Source organism: Panicum hallii, chromosome 7, assembly GCF_002211085.1.
Source record: "Panicum hallii strain FIL2 chromosome 7, PHallii_v3.1, whole genome shotgun sequence".
Classification (NCBI taxonomy): domain Eukaryota; kingdom Viridiplantae; phylum Streptophyta; class Magnoliopsida; order Poales; family Poaceae; genus Panicum; species Panicum hallii.
The window spans coordinates 32,057,450-32,076,465 of NC_038048.1; the positions used below are offsets into that span (position 1 = coordinate 32,057,450).

The window sequence follows — 19,016 nt, forward strand, 5'->3', positions numbered from 1 at the left end:
TATTCATCGAGTTCTGAAACGCTTCATCAAAATGGTAATTTGTCACGTACTCTGTTCAGATTCAGAAATGTAAGAACTTGACGCAAAAAATAATGCAATTCCACCTTGTTCATTTCACTTTTGTTTGGATTAGAGCACCACCCAACCCCGGCCCCCACGTCGCCCAGCCTAGGCGACACGGGCGGCGACGCCGCACCTCCAACCCCTTCCTCTCCCTCCCTCCCTCCTTGTGCCTCCTCGCCGCCGCCGGAGCACGCTGCTAGAGGCCGCGTAGCCGCAATGATGGTGGTAGCAGGGCCCTTCCCTCCTGCTCTCCTCCTGGTGGCGGCTCTTCCCGGCGGTGATGGTGGCTTCTCCGGCGGCTGGATCTAGTGAGGCTCCTGGCACTGCGCGACGCGGCTGGACGCTGCCGGCTGTGGCCGGGCGGGACTTGGCGCGGCCGGAGACGGCCGTCCACAAGGGGGAGGGCGGTGCTGGAGGAGGTGGTGCGGCGGCGCCTGTGGTGGTGGGGACACACGCCTTGTGGGCTGCTGGCGGCGAAGTCGGCATCCACGGCGGCGGGTGCCAGAGCCGGTGTTGATAGTCTTTGATAGCCTCGATGTACTGCAGTGTTACGCGTGCGGCGGAGTCAGGTCCGGCTCTACATGTTGCCTGATCGGAGGGAGTCGCGGCCGACGTAGCTGTGCGGCTGCTGCGTGCAGCCGGTGCATCGATGCCCCTCTGAAGAACTCCTGTGGGGTGGCGGGACAGCGGCAATGGCGGTGCTGGATGGGTAATGCCTTGTTTCTTAGCCGACGTCCGTGCTAGAGGGTTTCTTGGGTGAAAGTCTTGGCGATGGTGATGCTGGTGGGCGCCGCTTTCCCTATTGGGGACGTCGTATTCCCCTCTAGCTCCTTCATCCAAGGGTGAATACCTAGTGATGGTGGCGCCATTGGCATCGCTCCCTTCCTGAAAAAGTCACGTTTGTATTTTCGTCGTGGCTTTGAAGTCTCCTTCGGCGGTTGCGCTTTCCTTCTCGGTGCCTGGTTGTTACGTGGAGGCTCTTGTAACGTGAAGTTGGAGCCATTGCATTGGGAACGTGACTCGGCAACAATGACACGCGGCAAGACCTCGGTCCATCAAAGGCTGGGGCTCTGCTGAAGGGTTGCAACAGCTGAGGGTGAGGCGTGGGCTCGTGTTTGGAAGTCCGAGCTGCTCTTCGCGGGTGCTTGAGCTTGGCAACGATGACCAGTCACGGGCGCTTGCTTAGGGGCAGTTGGCGGATAGCTCGTGGGTGGCCTGCATGGAAAGTCAGAGTTGCTAGCAGCATTGCTTCCATACCCGACAACGATGACACATGACAGTACGTCGTGTTTGTACTCAACCATAGCCTCACGGGAACACTATTTGGCATGTGGTTCGGCTAGCATTTTTTACATAAATTCTTTCATCTTCATTGAGCGGCAAAGCTCCTGCCTTTATTTAAAACAAAAATTTCACCTTCAATCGAGTAGATAAAAAAACGAAGGAAACATGCGAAATCTGCGCATGAAACATGTCATTTTCAATCCATCACAAGTGTCAATGTTCTAGAAGCCGCCGATGGTTTTTTTTTTTTGATACTCAAGCTGGGTTGCTTGGAGCTGAGCAAGAACAGCACCCCCTTGCGGCTCGCTCGCTCGCGATCCATCGATCCGTTGACTACTACCGCGAGTAGTAGTTTTCGCTGCGCCCTCTCGCATCAGTCATCAGAGATTCAGAGTAGACAAACAAGCAGCAGCAGGCGAGCCCCGCCGGCATTCCCACACCACGCCGCGCCGCCCCCCATTTGTTGCGGCCTGCCGTGCCGCCGCCCGCTTCCGCTCTCCGAGTCCCCCCGCCTCAATCCGTCCGCCCCGCCGCCCCGCCTTCAATCAATTACTACTCCCCACCAGCGACTCCTTTCACTTCACCGCGCCCCCACATCCACCCACCCGCCCTTCCACCTGCCCTGCTTTACCCGGCCGGCGCCCCCCAAACCCTAGCCCGCCTGCCGCTGCCTGCGAGGCGGCGATGTCGGCGCCCTTGTCGCCCCCGCCGCAGGGGCAGGGGGCGGGGGAGGGCGGCGGCGGCGGCGGGCTCCCCGTGCCGGTGCCGGCCGCCGTGGTCGGGGACGACAAGGTCCTGGCCGCGGCGCAGCACATCGTCAAGTCGCTCGCCACGTCCAAGAACGCCGCCGACGACATGATCCGCATCCTCTCGGGCTTCGACCACCGCCTCTCCTCCATCACCTCCGACCTCTTCCCGTCCCCGGGCCCCGCCGCCGCCTCCGACTCCGACCCGGAGGCCTCGGCCGACCGGGAAGCCCCCGACGCCGCCGCCGCCTCGCTCGCGGCCTTCGACGCTGCCGAGCAGCTCATCCACCTCTGGGACACCACCCCGGAGGCGCTCGTCTTCGAGGCCCCCGAGGACGACGCGGGGCACTACCTCGCCGCCGTCGACGTCGCCGTCGACCACCTCGCCTCCTCCTCCCCCGCCGTCTCTGGCCGCGCAGGGGTCGCGGTCCAGCTCGCCATGGCGCGCCTCGAGGACGAGCTCCGCCACCTCATGCTCCGCCACGCCGTCCCGCTCGACGCCAGCGGCCTCTTCTGCTCACTCCGCCGCCTCTCGCTCGGATCCATGGACGACCTCGACACCTCCTCCGAGTTCGACCCTGCCACCCCGCACAGCCAGGACGGCGGCGGGCCGGACACCGCCCGCAGCGCCAGCATCGCAGGGAACAACCCCTTCGACGACCAGGTGTTCGACCTCGTGCGCCAGGAGGCCGTGGACGAGCTGCGTGCCATCGCGGACCGGATGGTGCGTGCGGGGTACGCCAGCGAGCTTGCGCAGGTGTACTGCGCCATCCGCCGCGACCTGCTTGACGAGTGCCTCAATGTGCTCGGGGTCGAGCGGCTTAGCATCGACGAGGTGCAGCGTGTCGAGTGGAAGCATCTGAATGACAAGATGAAGAAGTGGGTCCATGGGGTCAAAACGGTTGTCCGCTCCCTGCTGACCGGTGAGCGGCGCCTCTGCGACCAGGTGCTTGCTGCGTCCGATGAGCTCCGGGATGAGTGCTTTGTTGAGTCCACCAAGGGTTGCATTATGCAGATCCGCAACTTTGGGGATGCGGTGGCTGTGTGCACCCGCTCGCCGGAGAAGCTTTCCCGCATTCTTGACATGTATGAGGCGCTTGCTGAGGTGATCCCTGAACTGAAGGAGCTCTTCTTTGGTAGTTATGGTGATGACGTCATCCATGATTTGGAGGGGGTTCTTGAAAGGCTTGGTGATGCAGTGAAGGGTACCCTTCTTGAGTTCGGGAAGGTCCTACAGCAGGAGTCATCGCGCCGGCCAATGATGGCTGGTGAGATCCACCCAATGACACGTTATGTGATGAACTATCTTAGGTTGTTGGTTGTTTACAGTGATACACTTGACACACTTTTGGATGACAGTGGTGCTGGAGATGTAGATCATAATGCTTCACATAACGGCACCGATGAGGATGAGGAGTATCTGAAGAGCTTGACCCCACTTGGACGCCGTATGGTCAAGCTGATATCTTACTTGGAGGCAAATCTGAATGAGAAATCCAAACTTTATGAAGATGCTGCGTTGCAGTGCATATTTTCCATGAATAATACACTCTATATTGTCCAAAAGGTGAAGGATTCCGAGCTTGGGAGGATTTTGGGTGATCATTGGATCCGGAGGCGCCGTGGCAAGATTCGGCAAAATTCAAAGAGCTACCTCAGGGTTTCATGGACCAGAGTGTTATCTTATTTGAGGGATGATGGTCATGGCAGCAGTGGTAGTGGAAGTTTTGGCAGCAGTGGGAGTTCAAGCTCTAGGATCAAAGAAAAATTTAAGAACTTCAACTTGGCCTTTGATGAGATATACAGGAGTCAAACACTGTGGAAAGTACCAGACCCTCAGCTCCGGGAGGAACTTAAGATATCTATATCTGAAAATGTGATTCCAGCTTATCGTGCTTTTACGGGAAGATACGGCAGTCTAGTGGATAGTGGAAGGAATTCAGGAAAATACATAAAGTACACCCCAGAGGACTTGGAAAATCATCTGTCTGATCTATTTGAAGGATCACCAGGGTCTGCCAACCATTCTAGGAGAAGATGATAATTTCTTATGATGGTATTTGGCTACAGGTATGCTTTTGGTACAAGGGACACCATATTGCTCAAATGTTGGAGTGAACATGTGCTGAATTAGTGCTTGTCCCATTAGATGTACTGCGATGTAATTCAAAACAGGACCCTTTTGTTTCGCAATCAGTTATGTGTACTACGGAATGATGTACATGTTTTTTTCTTCAGTATATTCTTATATTTGCTAGTTTGATTGTCCAAGTCTCCAAGCTATATTAATTTTACATCATTTAGGGAGTAGAACAGACATTTTATATGCTTTTACTTTTGGACTCATGTATCACAAAAATTGGATTATCTTGTACTGAAATAGGAAGAGAATTTTGAGATTTGCAAGCTTCATTTAGAATAATGAAGTGAAACAACCATATCTCATAAAATCCTTGAAATTGTGTATCGCAGAACTGACACAGGTCTGCTAAATCTGTTTCGTTGCAGTGTTAAAACTTAAAAGTAATAACAAGCATTCGGTGGGATACCTTGTATTGAATCTACTTGCTTTTATTTATTATAATAAAGCCTAAAGGTGGCCTCCAAGTCTTCTCTTGCAAGATAAAGATATTAGTTAAGTACATCGTGTAGATCCACAAACAAAATTTAGTGTAGTTGGACTGCAGGTTATTCTATGCAGGAGCGGTGATCTGAAGTCTTTTAATGCCATACCACAACCTCCTTTTATGAGGTGTTCATGCATTTCGATATTCAAACTTTGTAATTTTTATCAACAATATTCCAACAGTACAGTTTACAAAGAAAAAACATGGTATCGTTTGATTCTTATTTGAAATTATCTATTAGGGCCATAGCTTTATAGCATAAAATGAGCGTTCCAAATTCAATTTCAAGAACATGCTAAGTCAAATCGTGCCCTCAGAAGATTAATAAAGATGGTAAAGTTTTTGAAAATGAAATTCATAACCTTCATGGATGGCTGGCTATCCCACTACAACATTCAGATAATATGTTCCCAGTATTTCTATTGCCATGATCTTGCAAAGTTGAGAGCTTCGGATAGTAGGACCGCATGGAAATCAGCAATCTAAGTGCCTGAACCATGACTTAGGCTATCAATCTCTTATTATTGCTGCTACTACTATTTATATGACTAGTACATCTTCTTTTGTTTTTACCCTGTTTTGTTTATGTTTGTTGCCCCTTATTGTGTTTCATCTCTGCCTACGCCAGCTTGCTAGGGAATAAAGGCTTCATTGTTTTAGTTATTTCTGGTGCCAAGATCTTGCAAACCTGAGAGTAGGCTTGTTGGTGCACCAAGTCTGTTTTCTTTTCAGCATTCCACATAGTTCATTGCATTATTTCTTTATTTAAAATGAAAATAATTATTCTTAATTTGTTAACGCTATTAGGATTAACACTGCCAACAATGGTAGGCATCTTAATTTTAGTGCACTTTTCCACCACATGCTTTACTGGTACCATAAATTACACATTATTTTCTTATAAATTCTCCAAAAGTTAAGCGAAGCTTAAAAAATAATGTATTTTGATTGTTCTTTGGGGTCTGAATATTTATATATCTTTGTTGGCAACTGGCATGCAGAAAGAGAATCTCATTCATTTGTTGTTTTACTTTAAAAGATTGTTCTACTTATGCTCGCCTTAGCTAAGTGCAGTGGCAGAATGGACAGAGAATGAAGATCTTTTTGAACTTCCATGGTATACAAAATTCATGGATACCTCTATCTCTCTTCTTGGATGAATGTCTGAGTAGAGTTCGGATGTGACTCCAACATATTACATTAGGTGGTAGTCTGGTAGATATTGCCAAAACCAGAGCACACTTGCTTTTATAGATTTGAGCTTCCAAAATTAGGAAAATTACCATCATTAGCAACTTATATTGCAAGATCCTGTTGCAGTGAAACCCTAGCTTCTAATCTGGACCAGTTATGCATAATGTTTTATTTTCTTAGGAATGAGGTTTAGTGGTATGCTTGGATTTATATTTTGGAAGATCCTGTTGCACTAAGGATAACATGTTTTCTTACCATTATTCTCCTACATAGTTCGCTTTTCTGACTGTATTGACCAAGTTGCTAAATCTTATGTGCAGTAATATATTTGTATGCAACTCCTATCTTATTTAGCCTTTTGCAGACAAGATTCAAAATAACATCCCTCCCCTCTTGTCTAAAGCGGTACCATCAATATTAGGATGATAATGTCATTGAGGTGCTCCTGTTTTGATGTTTTTCTAAGAATGCTTCCATTGACAACTTCATAGTTCTGCTAAAATTTACTCTTTGGTCTAGGCTATATATTGAAATATGATTACTGAAAGCTGTTTGCCACTGTTATTAATTGGTTAGTTTACTTTCAGTGCTAATGTTCTATGCCAAAAGACTTGGTCCATATCTTCATATACTTTTGTTTGGTTCTAATGTTTATTCTTAAGCTTGGCTATCATCAGCTAGAACACGAGGTTTTGGGATATTAGCAAGTTTTTCAGTTTGGTGTTGCATACTCATTAGCATGCCCTTTATGCCTGAACTCAAGACCAACCCTCTTCTTTGCATTCGTTCTTGTTTTGCTGCTGAGTTCTAAATATCAAAAAGACCAAGTGTGGAAGTTGAACTGCTGACACTGTTAGTGCTTTTGCTGCAGGAGAATTTGTCGCCGGATATTTTGGAAAAGAAAAGTAAGAAGGAAAACATGACCAGTTCACTGGATACCTCCAAATGTTTCTTTTGAATATATACTGTAAGATGAGTTGAATGTAAATCAGCAAGTTACAGCCCATCAGAATTGTAACCTATTCCTAGTTGTTGTGTTCAGCTATCTGCTCTGGTTTTCATCTTCCAAATAATGGTGATCGTAGGTTAATTGTCAGCTCCACAGTTTGTCACTTTCTGACTTGAATCTCCATGTAAATACACATCAACAAATACATCTTTCTTCTGTTCATACTTCTCAGGCGCATCATGACTCCAAGCAAGAGACAAATGGAGGTTGAGTTCTCTTCCTTTCCTCATCATGCGTGAGGCGGGGAATTTGAGTATCAACAGTGCAAATTTGATCCTCCCTAAACTTGTGAACTTGATTAAATGTGGACATTAGTTAAATGTATATGGTTTTTGACCTGATTATGCGAGTCTCTTTTGGGTTGAATTTAGTATGAACCAGCTCCAGTTGCAAACCGATGTCTTAATTTCACCTAGCGCAATGCTTGGTGCCTTGGTGGTCCTTTGATATTGAGGTATGGACTGGCCACTGCAGTGATGCTGCAATACTTACCTTCCGGCTTGCCGATTCACAGTTATAGTCAGGCTTCAAGTATTTTCTGAGTCGACCTTTACTTACGAGTAACCATTAACATCTGAAACAGAAACTGCATTCTCCAGTGTTGTATACTGATACTGAATTTCATTTTTCGCTGGAGGTCCTTTTGAATCTGTAAGCGCTTAGTTGGAACGTTGGAATGCAGTGCAGCAACAGTTTTGCGTCTACCAGCAGCATGATGAAGTTACCATGTCACAACGAAAGAGTATGGTTCAAAGGTCATGGCTCAAAGCTTTGACGTGCAGCATGATGAAGTCTTTTTCCATTCATTAGCGCATTAGCAAAGAGCTACGATTATCTTCCGCAAAACAGGGGAAAAAACAAGGATTATCAAAACAGAAACAAACGAAAAGAAGACTCAGGTAGTTCCCTAATTATTCAGGGTACACCATTTCCATTCATTAGTGCATTAGTCTTTTTTTACTTCCTTGTTGATCATACTCTGTTCACATGAGGAGGTTGGGAAAAGGAATACACAAGTACACAACAAGGAACCTCCAGAAGAGAACGGTTCATAATGTACATTTGCGCAATCAGTGCGATTGGATCACAAAGCTGTCTCATACAGTGCTATTTGCAGGCAGTGGAACAACACCATCGAAGAAATCCCCAAAGTAGTGGCGCGGCTCATGCACCAGCTTGGAGATTATGTCCCTCAATGTGATGACCCCCTCAGTGTTCCCTTTGTCATCTACGACGTAGATCCTGTGAATCTTCTCAGAGTCCAGCTTCAGTATAATGTCCTTGATCGTATCGTCCTTTTTGCAAGTGATCACATCGTGCAGAAAGGGTGAGGTCTCATGTTGCTCCTGGAGATGCTGTCGGACCGCTGTGAGAAAATCCTTTGTTGTGATTGTCCTGTGTCACATTCAACAGTTCGAAGGGTTATCAGTTGCAATGGTCTTCCTAGTTCCTACAGTGTGAAAGCCTATCAGCAAGCGTATCAACAAAGGAAGTATCAGGATTACAAACCTGTGCTCTTTGTATATATTGGGGGCAGTTAGAAGATATTGAACATCTCTGATACTGATGTTACCAATTGCTTTTGCTCCACTTGTGTCCATGACTGGTAGACCACCAACTCCTTTTTCCCTCATCAGTTGGAAGGCTTTTAGAACCGGCTTATCTTCATTTACCTGTAGAGGAGGCTACAGTTATAGGTCTAATATCATACACAAACACGAGTCATGGTCTTGTTTCCAGGCAGGTTTTTGTTAACACAGCATGGTTTTAATGAATTCCATCTTCCTTTAGCTTTTGATAACTTCCAGTTCCAGCTGAACTGATTGTGAGCAGAAAGGAAAGTGAAAGTGGGAAATTCTCATTACCATTCCAATGTGAAAAAAGCAGATTAAGATGTCTGGCAATTATATGAATTAAAAGCATAGGTTGTTCAGAGGTACCTTGACAAGTTTGGACGGTTTCATGATAGGAAGCCCAAGCTCAGAAAGTTTCTTAGTTCCCCAGCTCTCAAACCAAGGGAGTCCAACACACTCTGCAAGCATGTGCATAACAGAAGATTGTGTGATGATGTTCTCAATCTTATCTCCTCCAACTTCTACTACTGGCAGGCTCTTCATTCTGTACTTGGACAGAAGCAGCAACATGGTAAGGAATGTGTCAGACGTCTGCAGTGCAAGAAATGGTGCCCACCGGAAGCTCCCTGAGATATCGCCAACCTACAGTGGCACAACTTGTGTTCAGGATTGATCCACGCTTTCAGGTTATAACTATTTTTAAATACAGTTCAACAGAAGATCACCTTTGTATTCTTGTAGAACTCAGAGGAAGTGAGGGTTTCAAAAAAACTTCCACCAACTGATGCAGCTTCATCTGATTCAGAATCAGTAGCAGTTTCTACCCTGCCGGATGATGTCCTTCTGAATGTGAAAGAACCCAGCCTAGAAACTAGATTGGAGACAGGTGATCCTATTCCAGACCCAGCCGTCCCATTAGCTGCAGCATCAGACTGTTGCCAAGCAGAAAAAACAATTCATTTCAGAAAGCTGAGCGTTGAATAAAATATCAGTACATATGTGATAGTGTTATTATTAAAAAATGACTCCTGACATCATAAGGTTATTTGTTTGCTGAGCCATGTTATCATTTAAAATATTTAATGTTTGTCGCCGGTCAGAATTACATACAGTAGAGACCTCCCTTATGGATTTCCCCTAGAAAAGAAAAGGGGGCCCGGATTATGATCAATTAGAATACGCATACTAACAAGACCATAGAAGGGCTAATCCTGCAGCGAATGACTTGATGGACAGTTCACTGTAGCTTATATTTTATTTTGGTTTGTGTATGCAGTCCAGAGTTAAATTTACTTTCTTCAAATTCAGCACATAATTCAACATACAAAATCGTGGTATCCAGACTGACCGGAAATACTTAAATCATAGAGAGCTGCAGTAGATCAACATATTCTGACTACCAGGTTAATTATACATATATAGCCAATCTACCTACTTTGTGAACTGAGAACGATTATATATGTACCAGTGCATGGTTACAGACCTGACTGAGCAGCCACATGGCAATACCAGCGAATTCCACAATACCAATGTATTTGTCCATCCAACTAGCATCTTCTGGAGCTTCAACGTTTCTTATGGGTGCACTCAGGATTTTGTTTTTGGACAATATTTCGACAGTTTCAGCAAGACTGGCATCTGAGGGTATCTCAATTACTGCATGAGAAACATTACATTTGACATTCAAAGCCAGAAAATATGATCTGATTATATTTCAAAATGGAGGGAGTACTTAGGCTGCATAAAGAATTTTAAAAAAGCATTGAGGTATTCCAGTACCCCATCACCTCAAAATAATTACATGGAATATTCACGCAGATATCCACCAGTACCATAAAACAACCTTTGAAGTTTAATACTTTTGTTCCTTTGGACTTGATATTTTTAGTTAAGAAGCTGAAAACATGTTTGAAGAAAATCGAAGGATCTGGAAGTTTAGACTGCAAACTCAAGAAAGCATGCATATCTATAACGGATAAGAATGCATAAGCAACCTGTTGCCACAAAAATCGGGCAAAATTTTGGCGTCAACACAACCCGTATGAATAAAAATCATCAATTAGATTAGTGCGTTCAAGAACATCAAAGAGTAAAGATGTTTGCTCTAGGATATAAAATGGAACAGCATCACCAAGAATATTTGGCAGGATATAAAATGGAACAGCATCACCAAGAATATTTGGCATGCCATTGATGCTATTCACTTTAGTTTTGGAGGTGTGGCCTTGTCATTGCCAACTTGCTTGGACTCTGAGTGGGAGTTGTTCAGGCTAGCATCACCTGATTGATTAAACAGATAACGGAAGAGTGTGTCCAAGAAAGAAGAAGATATGGGACAGGGTAGACAAAAAGTTTATTATTATTGGAATGGGACCTAAGCACCTTTGTACATTTCTGTATGACTGTATTGGCACAGCACATACGAAATGATCCATGCCAAGCAGCATGTATAAGCACATTCATTTCGATGCAAACGAAGAAACATGGGTGAGGAGCTCAGCTGAGATATCTTTTTAGCCAATTCAACATCTTAGTTCTCTAGATAAGATAACAACTAAAGAGCAAAAAAATGGTAACATCGACCCTCACTGCTCCAGATGATATATATTGCAATCATGTCAGGTGGGCCATTTCTAAGCAAGCTGCTAATTATCCACATCAGCTCACAAAGTGACACATATCATGACAATAAAGAAAGTGCTCCCTGGCTTCTACTTAGTTGGTCAAGAGAGGAAAAGGACCCCTCAACCAACAACCAGAATCACAATGTTCGGCAATATAGCATGACAACAAAGAAAGTAATTTTCTTTCCGAAGTTCAGTGAAAGTGCAGTAGAGGTTTTGCCCTGATCTCCAAGAAATAGTATTACACTATCACTCCATCAAAAACGTGCTGTGAGCATTTGTGTCTGTGCTGTGTTGCTCAAAAAAGAAAAAAAGAACAGCTCGACATTGCCTGCATTTGCTTCAGCCCCATTAAGTTGATCACAAGAGTTACATAAGGAAACAAAGAAGACCATAGTTAGTTTGTCCAATGGAAGTTATCAGAAAAGGATGAAAAGATGATGACAGAACTCAAAATGGTGGACCGACCGACTCTGTTAGAGCTATCAGCTCCCCAGCCCAGCTGCTAGATGAGCAAGGGGCTCCTAACAACACCAACAAACGAACATTAATACAGAAGCAGATGCAATTGGCACCGAGAGAACTGTTCGTCTGCATCTAATTGCATCCAAACTCACACACAATGCTACTTCCAGCGTTCTCTGTTTCGCTGCATACGCATCATCAGGGCCGAACTAATGGCATGTAACCAGAACCAGGACCAGAAAGGGAGCAAATCGAAGCTGATAAGCAGGATGATACTAGTACCCTGCGACGGGTGTGTACGTTTCGCTGCATCAAAGATGTTTTTTTTTGGTCGGATTCGCATGAAAGATGGAATTGACGACCTCTGAGCCAAGACAGGGATCGGCGCGAAACTGATGAGAAAGGTAGCAGCATACCTTGCGATGGGTGCGTGCGCGGGAAGGATGCGACGGGGATTTCCTCGAAGCAGGAGTTGAGCTTCTCGGACGGCGAGAGTTGCGGCTCCGCCACCTCCCAGAGGTCCTCCAGCCGGTGCCCGATCTCCGCCTCGGGGCTCCGCGGGCTGTCCATCTCCATCCCCTGTTCCCCTCCCAGCTCCAAACCCCCCTCCTCTTCTCCCTCGAACGCTTTCCACTTCCCGGATGGATTCGTCCAAGAACTCTCTCTCTCTCTCTCTCTCTCTCTCTCTCTCTCTCTCTCTCGATTCTCAAGTGCTGCTTCCACCTTCGCGCTGCAATTTTCTGGAGATAACTATAGGAGGGAGGCAATCGCGAGCTGATAACGATGCCAAGCAATCTACTGCAGCTACTACGAAAAACCCCGCCGCCTTGCTCTCGGCCGACTGCAGGGTGGAGTGTGCTCTCTGCTCTGCGCTTGTCCGCGTCAACGGAAGGGGGGACGAACTGACGAAGGCGAGAGGGCCTGCGGCCTGCTCGCGCGCGATCCGGGCAGCAACCATCAGTGACAGCTGGGGCCAGGGGTGCTGTGGCCCACGTGTCAATGAGAGGGGTCGACACGACGGGCGGAGAACACGGCAGGTTTCCTCGGGTAGGAGTAAAGAAAACCGCTGCGGCACCAACTGAAAACCGGGACACGAGTGAACGGCGACGTGGCTTTGCAGGTTTTTTTGCTTCCTTCTGGTCACATGCCTCAGTGGCATCTACATTGTTCCAAAGGTTAAAAAAAAAATACAAAGCCTTCAGCACATGAATACCTTTTTCTTACAAGATACATTCAACCATGCATCACCACTGCACTTATAGTCAGTATGGTAAAATGTAAAAGGTAAGAATATACAGTTAGTGATCTTAAAAATCATCACATATAATTTCATAGCACGAAATGAACCGTAGAACCGAGACTATTCTGACACTATTTTCTAAGATTTCATTGACATGCAACACCTACCATTTTTTATTTACGAATTAATTAACAGGTTATAAATTGTCATCTAAAAATCGCTCTGCAGCTTCGACATAGTTCGTCGTATCTTAGTATCACCTTAGTGGAAGGTGCCCTTAAGAATGGCCTGCGTGTTATATTTAAAATACCATTATTTATACCACACGCAAAATGAATATTTTTAAAAATGGTTGAGAGTTTGAAACACCGCGCGGTGAAGCAGCTATATCTCTATCTCTTACTATTTCTGAAGCAAGCAATAATCTTTTATCCATCAATCCGAATTCTAATCACAACCGGATAATCAATACGTCGTGCGGTTACTGTACGACCTTTTAACACGGAGTGGAAGAACACGAGGTTAACTGTATCAGGTAGACGGTCAATAATCTTACTAAATTATGTTTAGCATTACTATATATTAGTCTTTTCGACAGTAAGCAACGCACGAGCTTGGTAGCGAAAATTAAACAAAAGCTCGCCGTCCCCTCACCCCCCCTCCCCCCCCCCCGCGTGCTAGGTTGTAACAGTAGATAGTCCGTGCATGTACCGGGTGGGGTGTACGTTATGGCGGGTGCGCCATGAAGAATCTGGGCTGGGGTGAGATGGGCCAGGCTGGGGGCAAGTGGGCCAGCTGCAGCGTCATCGGCGGCTTAAGCTTATCCCTTCTCTGGTTAAACATATCTCTTCCCATCTCTCTGCTGCCTCCATGTTCCCACCAAACCATAAAAAAAGATGGACTAATGGTTTTTTTTCCAGAAGTGCTGTTAGGATCAGAAGCATATTTTTCAAATAGAAAAGTGAAAATAGTATTTTAACTACGAAATAATCTTATATGCATTTTTAAAATTTTTAAAATTATTCTGATTACGGTAAAAAGAGGGGGTATTTATACCCCTACCCTTGCTCCATGATCCCCTGGATATTCTAAGAATATTCTAGCATTAAGGACATTTGCATGGCTTGAAGTGTACAAGTGTTTCATCCGTGATCCCATCGGTAGCCTCCGATTCCTTTACTTTTCACCATTGATTTAGATGACGAATCCGTACTTGTCACCATAGGAGGTGCTCATTCCCTTGGGGACCTTTCTCCTTGATCGTCGAGAAACTTCAGTCAGGAATTAGAGGATAACATCTTCATCGTTATAGTTGTTTGCATCTGTAGAAACAACCGAAAAGGAACATCGAAGGTTACTAATAGAATTTTTTGAGACTGCTTCGGCTTGGGACCTTCGACCGCCGTTTCTCGGAGGTGGCAGTCCCCGACAAGTGCCAACGGCCAACTGAGTTTGGGTGGGACTCCATACAAAGACATGGACTAACCACTGATGGACAGATATTTATATATTTACAACAAATCTCATGTCAATTTCTGCCATATTTTATTAGTATGTTTTCACGAGGGGACTTTGATGTTTGTTTTTCTTTTATTTATCTAAGAGGAATGCTTGGTTTTCTTAGAGGAAGGAATTCGAAACTTGACAATGCGTCGGTCCAAATACACAACCCAGGAAGGAAATTATTAGTGGGCCTACGAACTCGGCCCAAACACACGTGCGCGTGGGCCGAAGACCGCGCGTGCCACGTCACGTGCCGCCGTGCGCACGGCCACATCTCTCCCGTTCCGACCAGGATTCGACGAGTCTCGTTGGGTTCTCGGGCACGCACCGTACCCTCCTCCCTGGCCGGGATTTCTGCTGGCCGCCTGCGAGTCGCGGTCGGACACGGCACCGTGCACGCCGGCGAGAGAGCTTATAAATGAACGAGACGGCAGCGATCAAGCCCCCGATCGAGTACATTTTCTTCTTGCAATTTGCTTATTTGCAAAGCTAGGCCAGCCGCGATCGCCGTGTTCTGCCGCCGACCAGTATATATAACAGCAATGTCGCCGCAGGATCCGCTCACGAAGGGCCATGTGGCCACGACCGACGATGACGCCGTCCACGGCCAACCCCCGGCGGCGGTGGCGCCGGCAGTGATCGATGACCGCGGCAAAGAGCGGAAGCGGAGGAAGCACGAGGATGCTGCTGGTGCTGGGGTGGCGGCAACCGCGGCGCGGTCGTCCGAGATCGACGTCGCCGCCAACGACGACGGGCGCGGCACGTGCGGAGCGCGCCGCCACCAGCACCGCCGGCCGCGCGCGCCGGAATCTGGCTCCGGCAAGTACGGCCCCGGAACCACCATCGTCATCGGCGGCAGGCACAGACACCATCAGGCTGTTGCCGGCAGCTCGTCGGGGGGCAGCATTGCCTACGCCGACCACGACGCAGCAGCGCCGAGCTCTTTTTCGAGGCTGATCCGGGAACCGGCCGCCGCGCCGCATCACCACCTTCCCAAGCCGCCCAAGGCCCACGGGGCGCCCTCGTCCTCCGCCTCCGCCTCGGCGGCGCAGCGGGAGCCCGCCGACCCCGAGCTCTGCTACCGCCTGGGCCTCGAGGCGGTCGTGATGATGGGCAAGGCTGCCCTACGAGACGAGGTGAACGCGTTCGCCGGCCTGAAGGACCACCAGAGGCAGCAGCAGCAGCCGGCGGCGGAAGCTGTGGAGACTAAGAGATTCTCCTTCTGGCTCACCGATGACGAGCGAAAAGCCGACCTGGCGGCAGTTTACAAGAAGTTGAAGAAGGCCCGGAGGGCGGCGGCCGCCGGCAATGCAACAGGAAACGGCGCCGGCACTGGTTGTTCTTGCGTTAAGTAACACTGTATTCTGATCCGTGAATCGCTTGAATTTTGTCAGAAACTCAAAAGTTGGACAGAACTTGTCTTCGTATACGCTTGTCAGATTCGGAAGTTCTCTGCTTCTGCGAACACAACAGTATTCAAGTTTCACCAATACACGAGAAAGTTGGGATCAGCTTCTCCCGCCCACGCCTCAAGGCTGCCGACGAGATCGCTGGCGTACAGGAACCCGTGCTCCCGGATCGAGGACGCGGACGGCGGCCCTGGGAGCCGTTGCCACGCCGGCTCACGACGTACAGAGGATGATGCCGCCTACCGCGCGACGACGCCTCCGCCGCTTCGTCCAGAGCGGCCCGGAGCAGCGGCAGCTTCTTCTCCAGGTCCGGGAGCGGGTCAGCGGGATGTTCAGGGACCGGGGTATGGAGGCGACCTGGAAGTGGTGCGCCGGCCGGACGTCGAGCAGCAGGTGGGGCTCGCCGCGGTCGCGCAGCCGCCTGTATTCTCGGCAGGTGACCCTGGCGTTCTCCGGGAGCAGGTTCAGGCTTGGCGCCGGCTGCACATCAAATGCAATGCCTTGCTGAATGATATGGATCAGCAGTGTGTGTTTTGGGTCAATCCAGAAGGGAATATTAACGGAAACCAGAATTCTTTTAATTTTGGTAAACAAAAGGAATGTACCTTACTAGAACCTGAAGATTTTGTGAAGCTGTCATAGTCAAACATCATGAAAACATGCTGAGTGAAAGAAGGATTTTCTCCACAAACCGTGCAAATTGATGACCTTCGACGAATCTTGATCCTCAGAAACGCATAGAACGACCTATAAGCTTAATGAGCAAAACAGAAGAAATGACAAATCCAATGAACGATTTCCTTCACTGGTAAAAATAGCTAATAAAATTATATAAAGTTTTGACCGATATGAAAGCTTTAAGTTTGCTCTCAAAATTAACTGCCACTACCACATTAGCATAAGGATACGGGTTCCGGTTAAACGGGGCACACGGTTTGGTTAATCATTTCGTAACAACCTACTTGTGCACAGAAGTAAGTGGCATACACTCTTAAAACGGGAGGAGTAGCATTCTTCCACAAAGGGGTTCACCTACACCAGTTGCAACTTTTATAACCTCTAGAGCTTGTAGGCAGCCAATTACTCCTGGAACTGGCCAACAAAGGGCAAATATTACGAGATCAAGCAAAACGAGTGTGGCATATGGATTATCCAGTGATGTTGAAAGCAAGATATGTTGAGAAGAATATAAGGAGTGCAATGTACATTCAACGAAAACAGTTTTTTTTTCATTAAGATGAATGCCACCAAATTGCAAACCTAGTACGTACTGAATCTATATTGCTGATTCTGTGTTACTGAACAATCGCCCAATTTGCGGTATTGGGAATGAGGTGCTACTATTCCTGCTGATATTGAGAGATAAGGTATTACTCCTGCTGTTTATTTGATTTGTTTGGTGATTGGTGAACGAAAATGAAGAATCTTGTAGGTAGATACGTATAAGGAGCGGTTTAAGGAAACTGAACATGAACCCTCAAATCCACTTATCCTTTCTGTCAGGGACTCTAGGTGTTTGTTAATGACTTACCAACTCCCAGAACACCACTGTCACCAGAACAACCCTGACATTCTGTTGATGCTGATGGGTTTGGATAAAGACACCGGTTAGCATGGGCTTCCATTGTGATTATAAACAGTCAGCTGCTAGAAATTAAAGTTTGAGGAGTATCTAGAGTTATATTGGGAACTCTCGAGGTGAATCACTAGTCATTTCTGCCACAAACAGCATCTATTACCTGCCCGGCCCTTCTAAACCGAATGCTGAACCAGAGATGAGAGGTTGAAATGGCAAAAAATCAGCATTCTGTCAATGGAAAACTATCTCGAGTAATGTTGACGTAAGAGATTATCACTAAGTGATTTAGCAGTTAAAACTAACATTTATTCCTTGATGGGAGAAAAAAATGTGGATTTCAGTTTGCGGAATTATATCCATTTGTGCCAATATTAACCGATAAAGAATGCACTATATTATTGTCACCTTGTTGAGAAGGACGCAGCAATCACTGAGCATGTACCGAGTAGTAACGCTGTTGAAAGCATATTTTAAACAACACCCAAAAGCAATGATGAATTGAACTCTAGTGGAGTGCCTAGTGGAGTGTGAATCTAAGTGCTGCTTCACAGGTAGGGAATTTTTTGCTATTTCAGCTACTTGCCATGTTTGCTCTGAACTTTCCATTATCCATTGTTTCAGCTAGTCATAAGTCATAACTCTGCTTGAAAGAGTGGAGTTCCAGAAAATCTATGTAGGATTTAAGAGTCATGAGCTACTTGCAGGTCACATATTCTGGTGCAGGAAATAGAAGGTAACTACTTGCAGCTCAATCATCCACAAAATGGTTTTCTTTAGGGCTAGCAGTTCAACAGTCACTAAAGCACATGTGAAGTTCTTCAATAATCATTCAAGCACAAGTCCCTGGAAATAAGGTTGCATATTAGATAATAGTGGCTTTAGAGATAATAGTTGATATGAATAACTTCAATTGATTCACCTATGTATGTGTAATGTAATTAAATGTATTGGATATGTGTATTTGTGATGGATATAAGATTTACTTCATGTCCTCTTTTTCTTCTTATTTTTATTTTTTCAATCTGCGTCTCTGACGAGATCTCTGTGAGGCCTCATCACAGACGCGTTTTAGCAATCCGTGTCTCTGATGAGGCCTCGTCACAAACGTATTTTTCTACGTTTATGATATGTTCATATCACAAACGCAATATAAGTGATGTATTTTTCGCGTCACTAATAACTGTCTGGACGCATCATTAGTATCCTTTTCTGGTATAGTGTCTCGCGTATGATCGCCTCCGCCGCCCATTGCCGCACGCAGCCCTATGCCGGCCTGTGCCCAGGTGGGTCGGATGAGCTTGCTGTCTGGGCGTCTGGCCACCCGTCAGTCTCGAGTTTGTTTGCTTGACTCTGTCATGTAACACAACATCATGGTATCCACAGCAAAGTAGGCAGCACAGGATAGTAGTGCGTGCCGATCGAGTAAGCTGCTGCTCTAGCAGTTCCAAATTGTACGTTATTTTAATAAATTTAAAAATAAATTTAGATATATAATTTTTATTATGTACCTAAATAAACACACTATAATGATCTAGATATATAGTAAAAAAAATTGCCAAAATGATCTACAATTTGAAACGGAGCAAGTAATTTAATTTTTTATTAAGCTGATGCCAACTTTGTACGCACCTTTCGAAAATCAAGCCAAGACACATCATGATATCGCAGTTTCACATATCATGGTATCAAAGTTTCATAC

The 19,016-nt window shown here is 46.4% G+C and overlaps 2 protein-coding genes and 1 pseudogene across 2 annotated transcripts; 1 reads left to right on the forward strand and 2 right to left on the reverse strand.

Moving 5' to 3' along the window:
* Positions 1 to 1,643: 1,643 nt before the first annotated feature.
* Positions 1,644 to 7,317, forward strand: LOC112898756 (exocyst complex component EXO70A1-like). The gene is made up of 2 exons (XM_025967041.1): positions 1,644 to 4,163; positions 6,786 to 7,317. The coding sequence occupies exon 1, from the start codon at positions 2,032 to 2,034 to the stop codon at positions 4,132 to 4,134; it is 2,103 nt and encodes a 700-aa protein (XP_025822826.1). The 5' UTR covers positions 1,644 to 2,031; the 3' UTR covers positions 4,135 to 4,163; positions 6,786 to 7,317.
* Positions 7,318 to 7,823: 506 nt separating this feature from the next.
* LOC112898757 (SNF1-related protein kinase regulatory subunit gamma-1) lies at positions 7,824 to 12,471 on the reverse strand. The gene is made up of 6 exons (XM_025967042.1): positions 12,003 to 12,471; positions 9,981 to 10,153; positions 9,223 to 9,429; positions 8,864 to 9,139; positions 8,433 to 8,596; positions 7,824 to 8,318 (listed from the first exon to the last, which is right to left on the reverse strand). Exons 1-6 carry the CDS (start codon positions 12,160 to 12,162, stop codon positions 8,021 to 8,023), a joined length of 1,278 nt encoding a protein of 425 aa, XP_025822827.1. The 5' UTR covers positions 12,163 to 12,471; the 3' UTR covers positions 7,824 to 8,020.
* A 3,341-nt stretch (positions 12,472 to 15,812) lies between these two features.
* Positions 15,813 to 17,755, reverse strand: LOC112900645 (annotated as a pseudogene).
* Between the last annotated feature and the right edge of the window lie 1,261 nt (positions 17,756 to 19,016).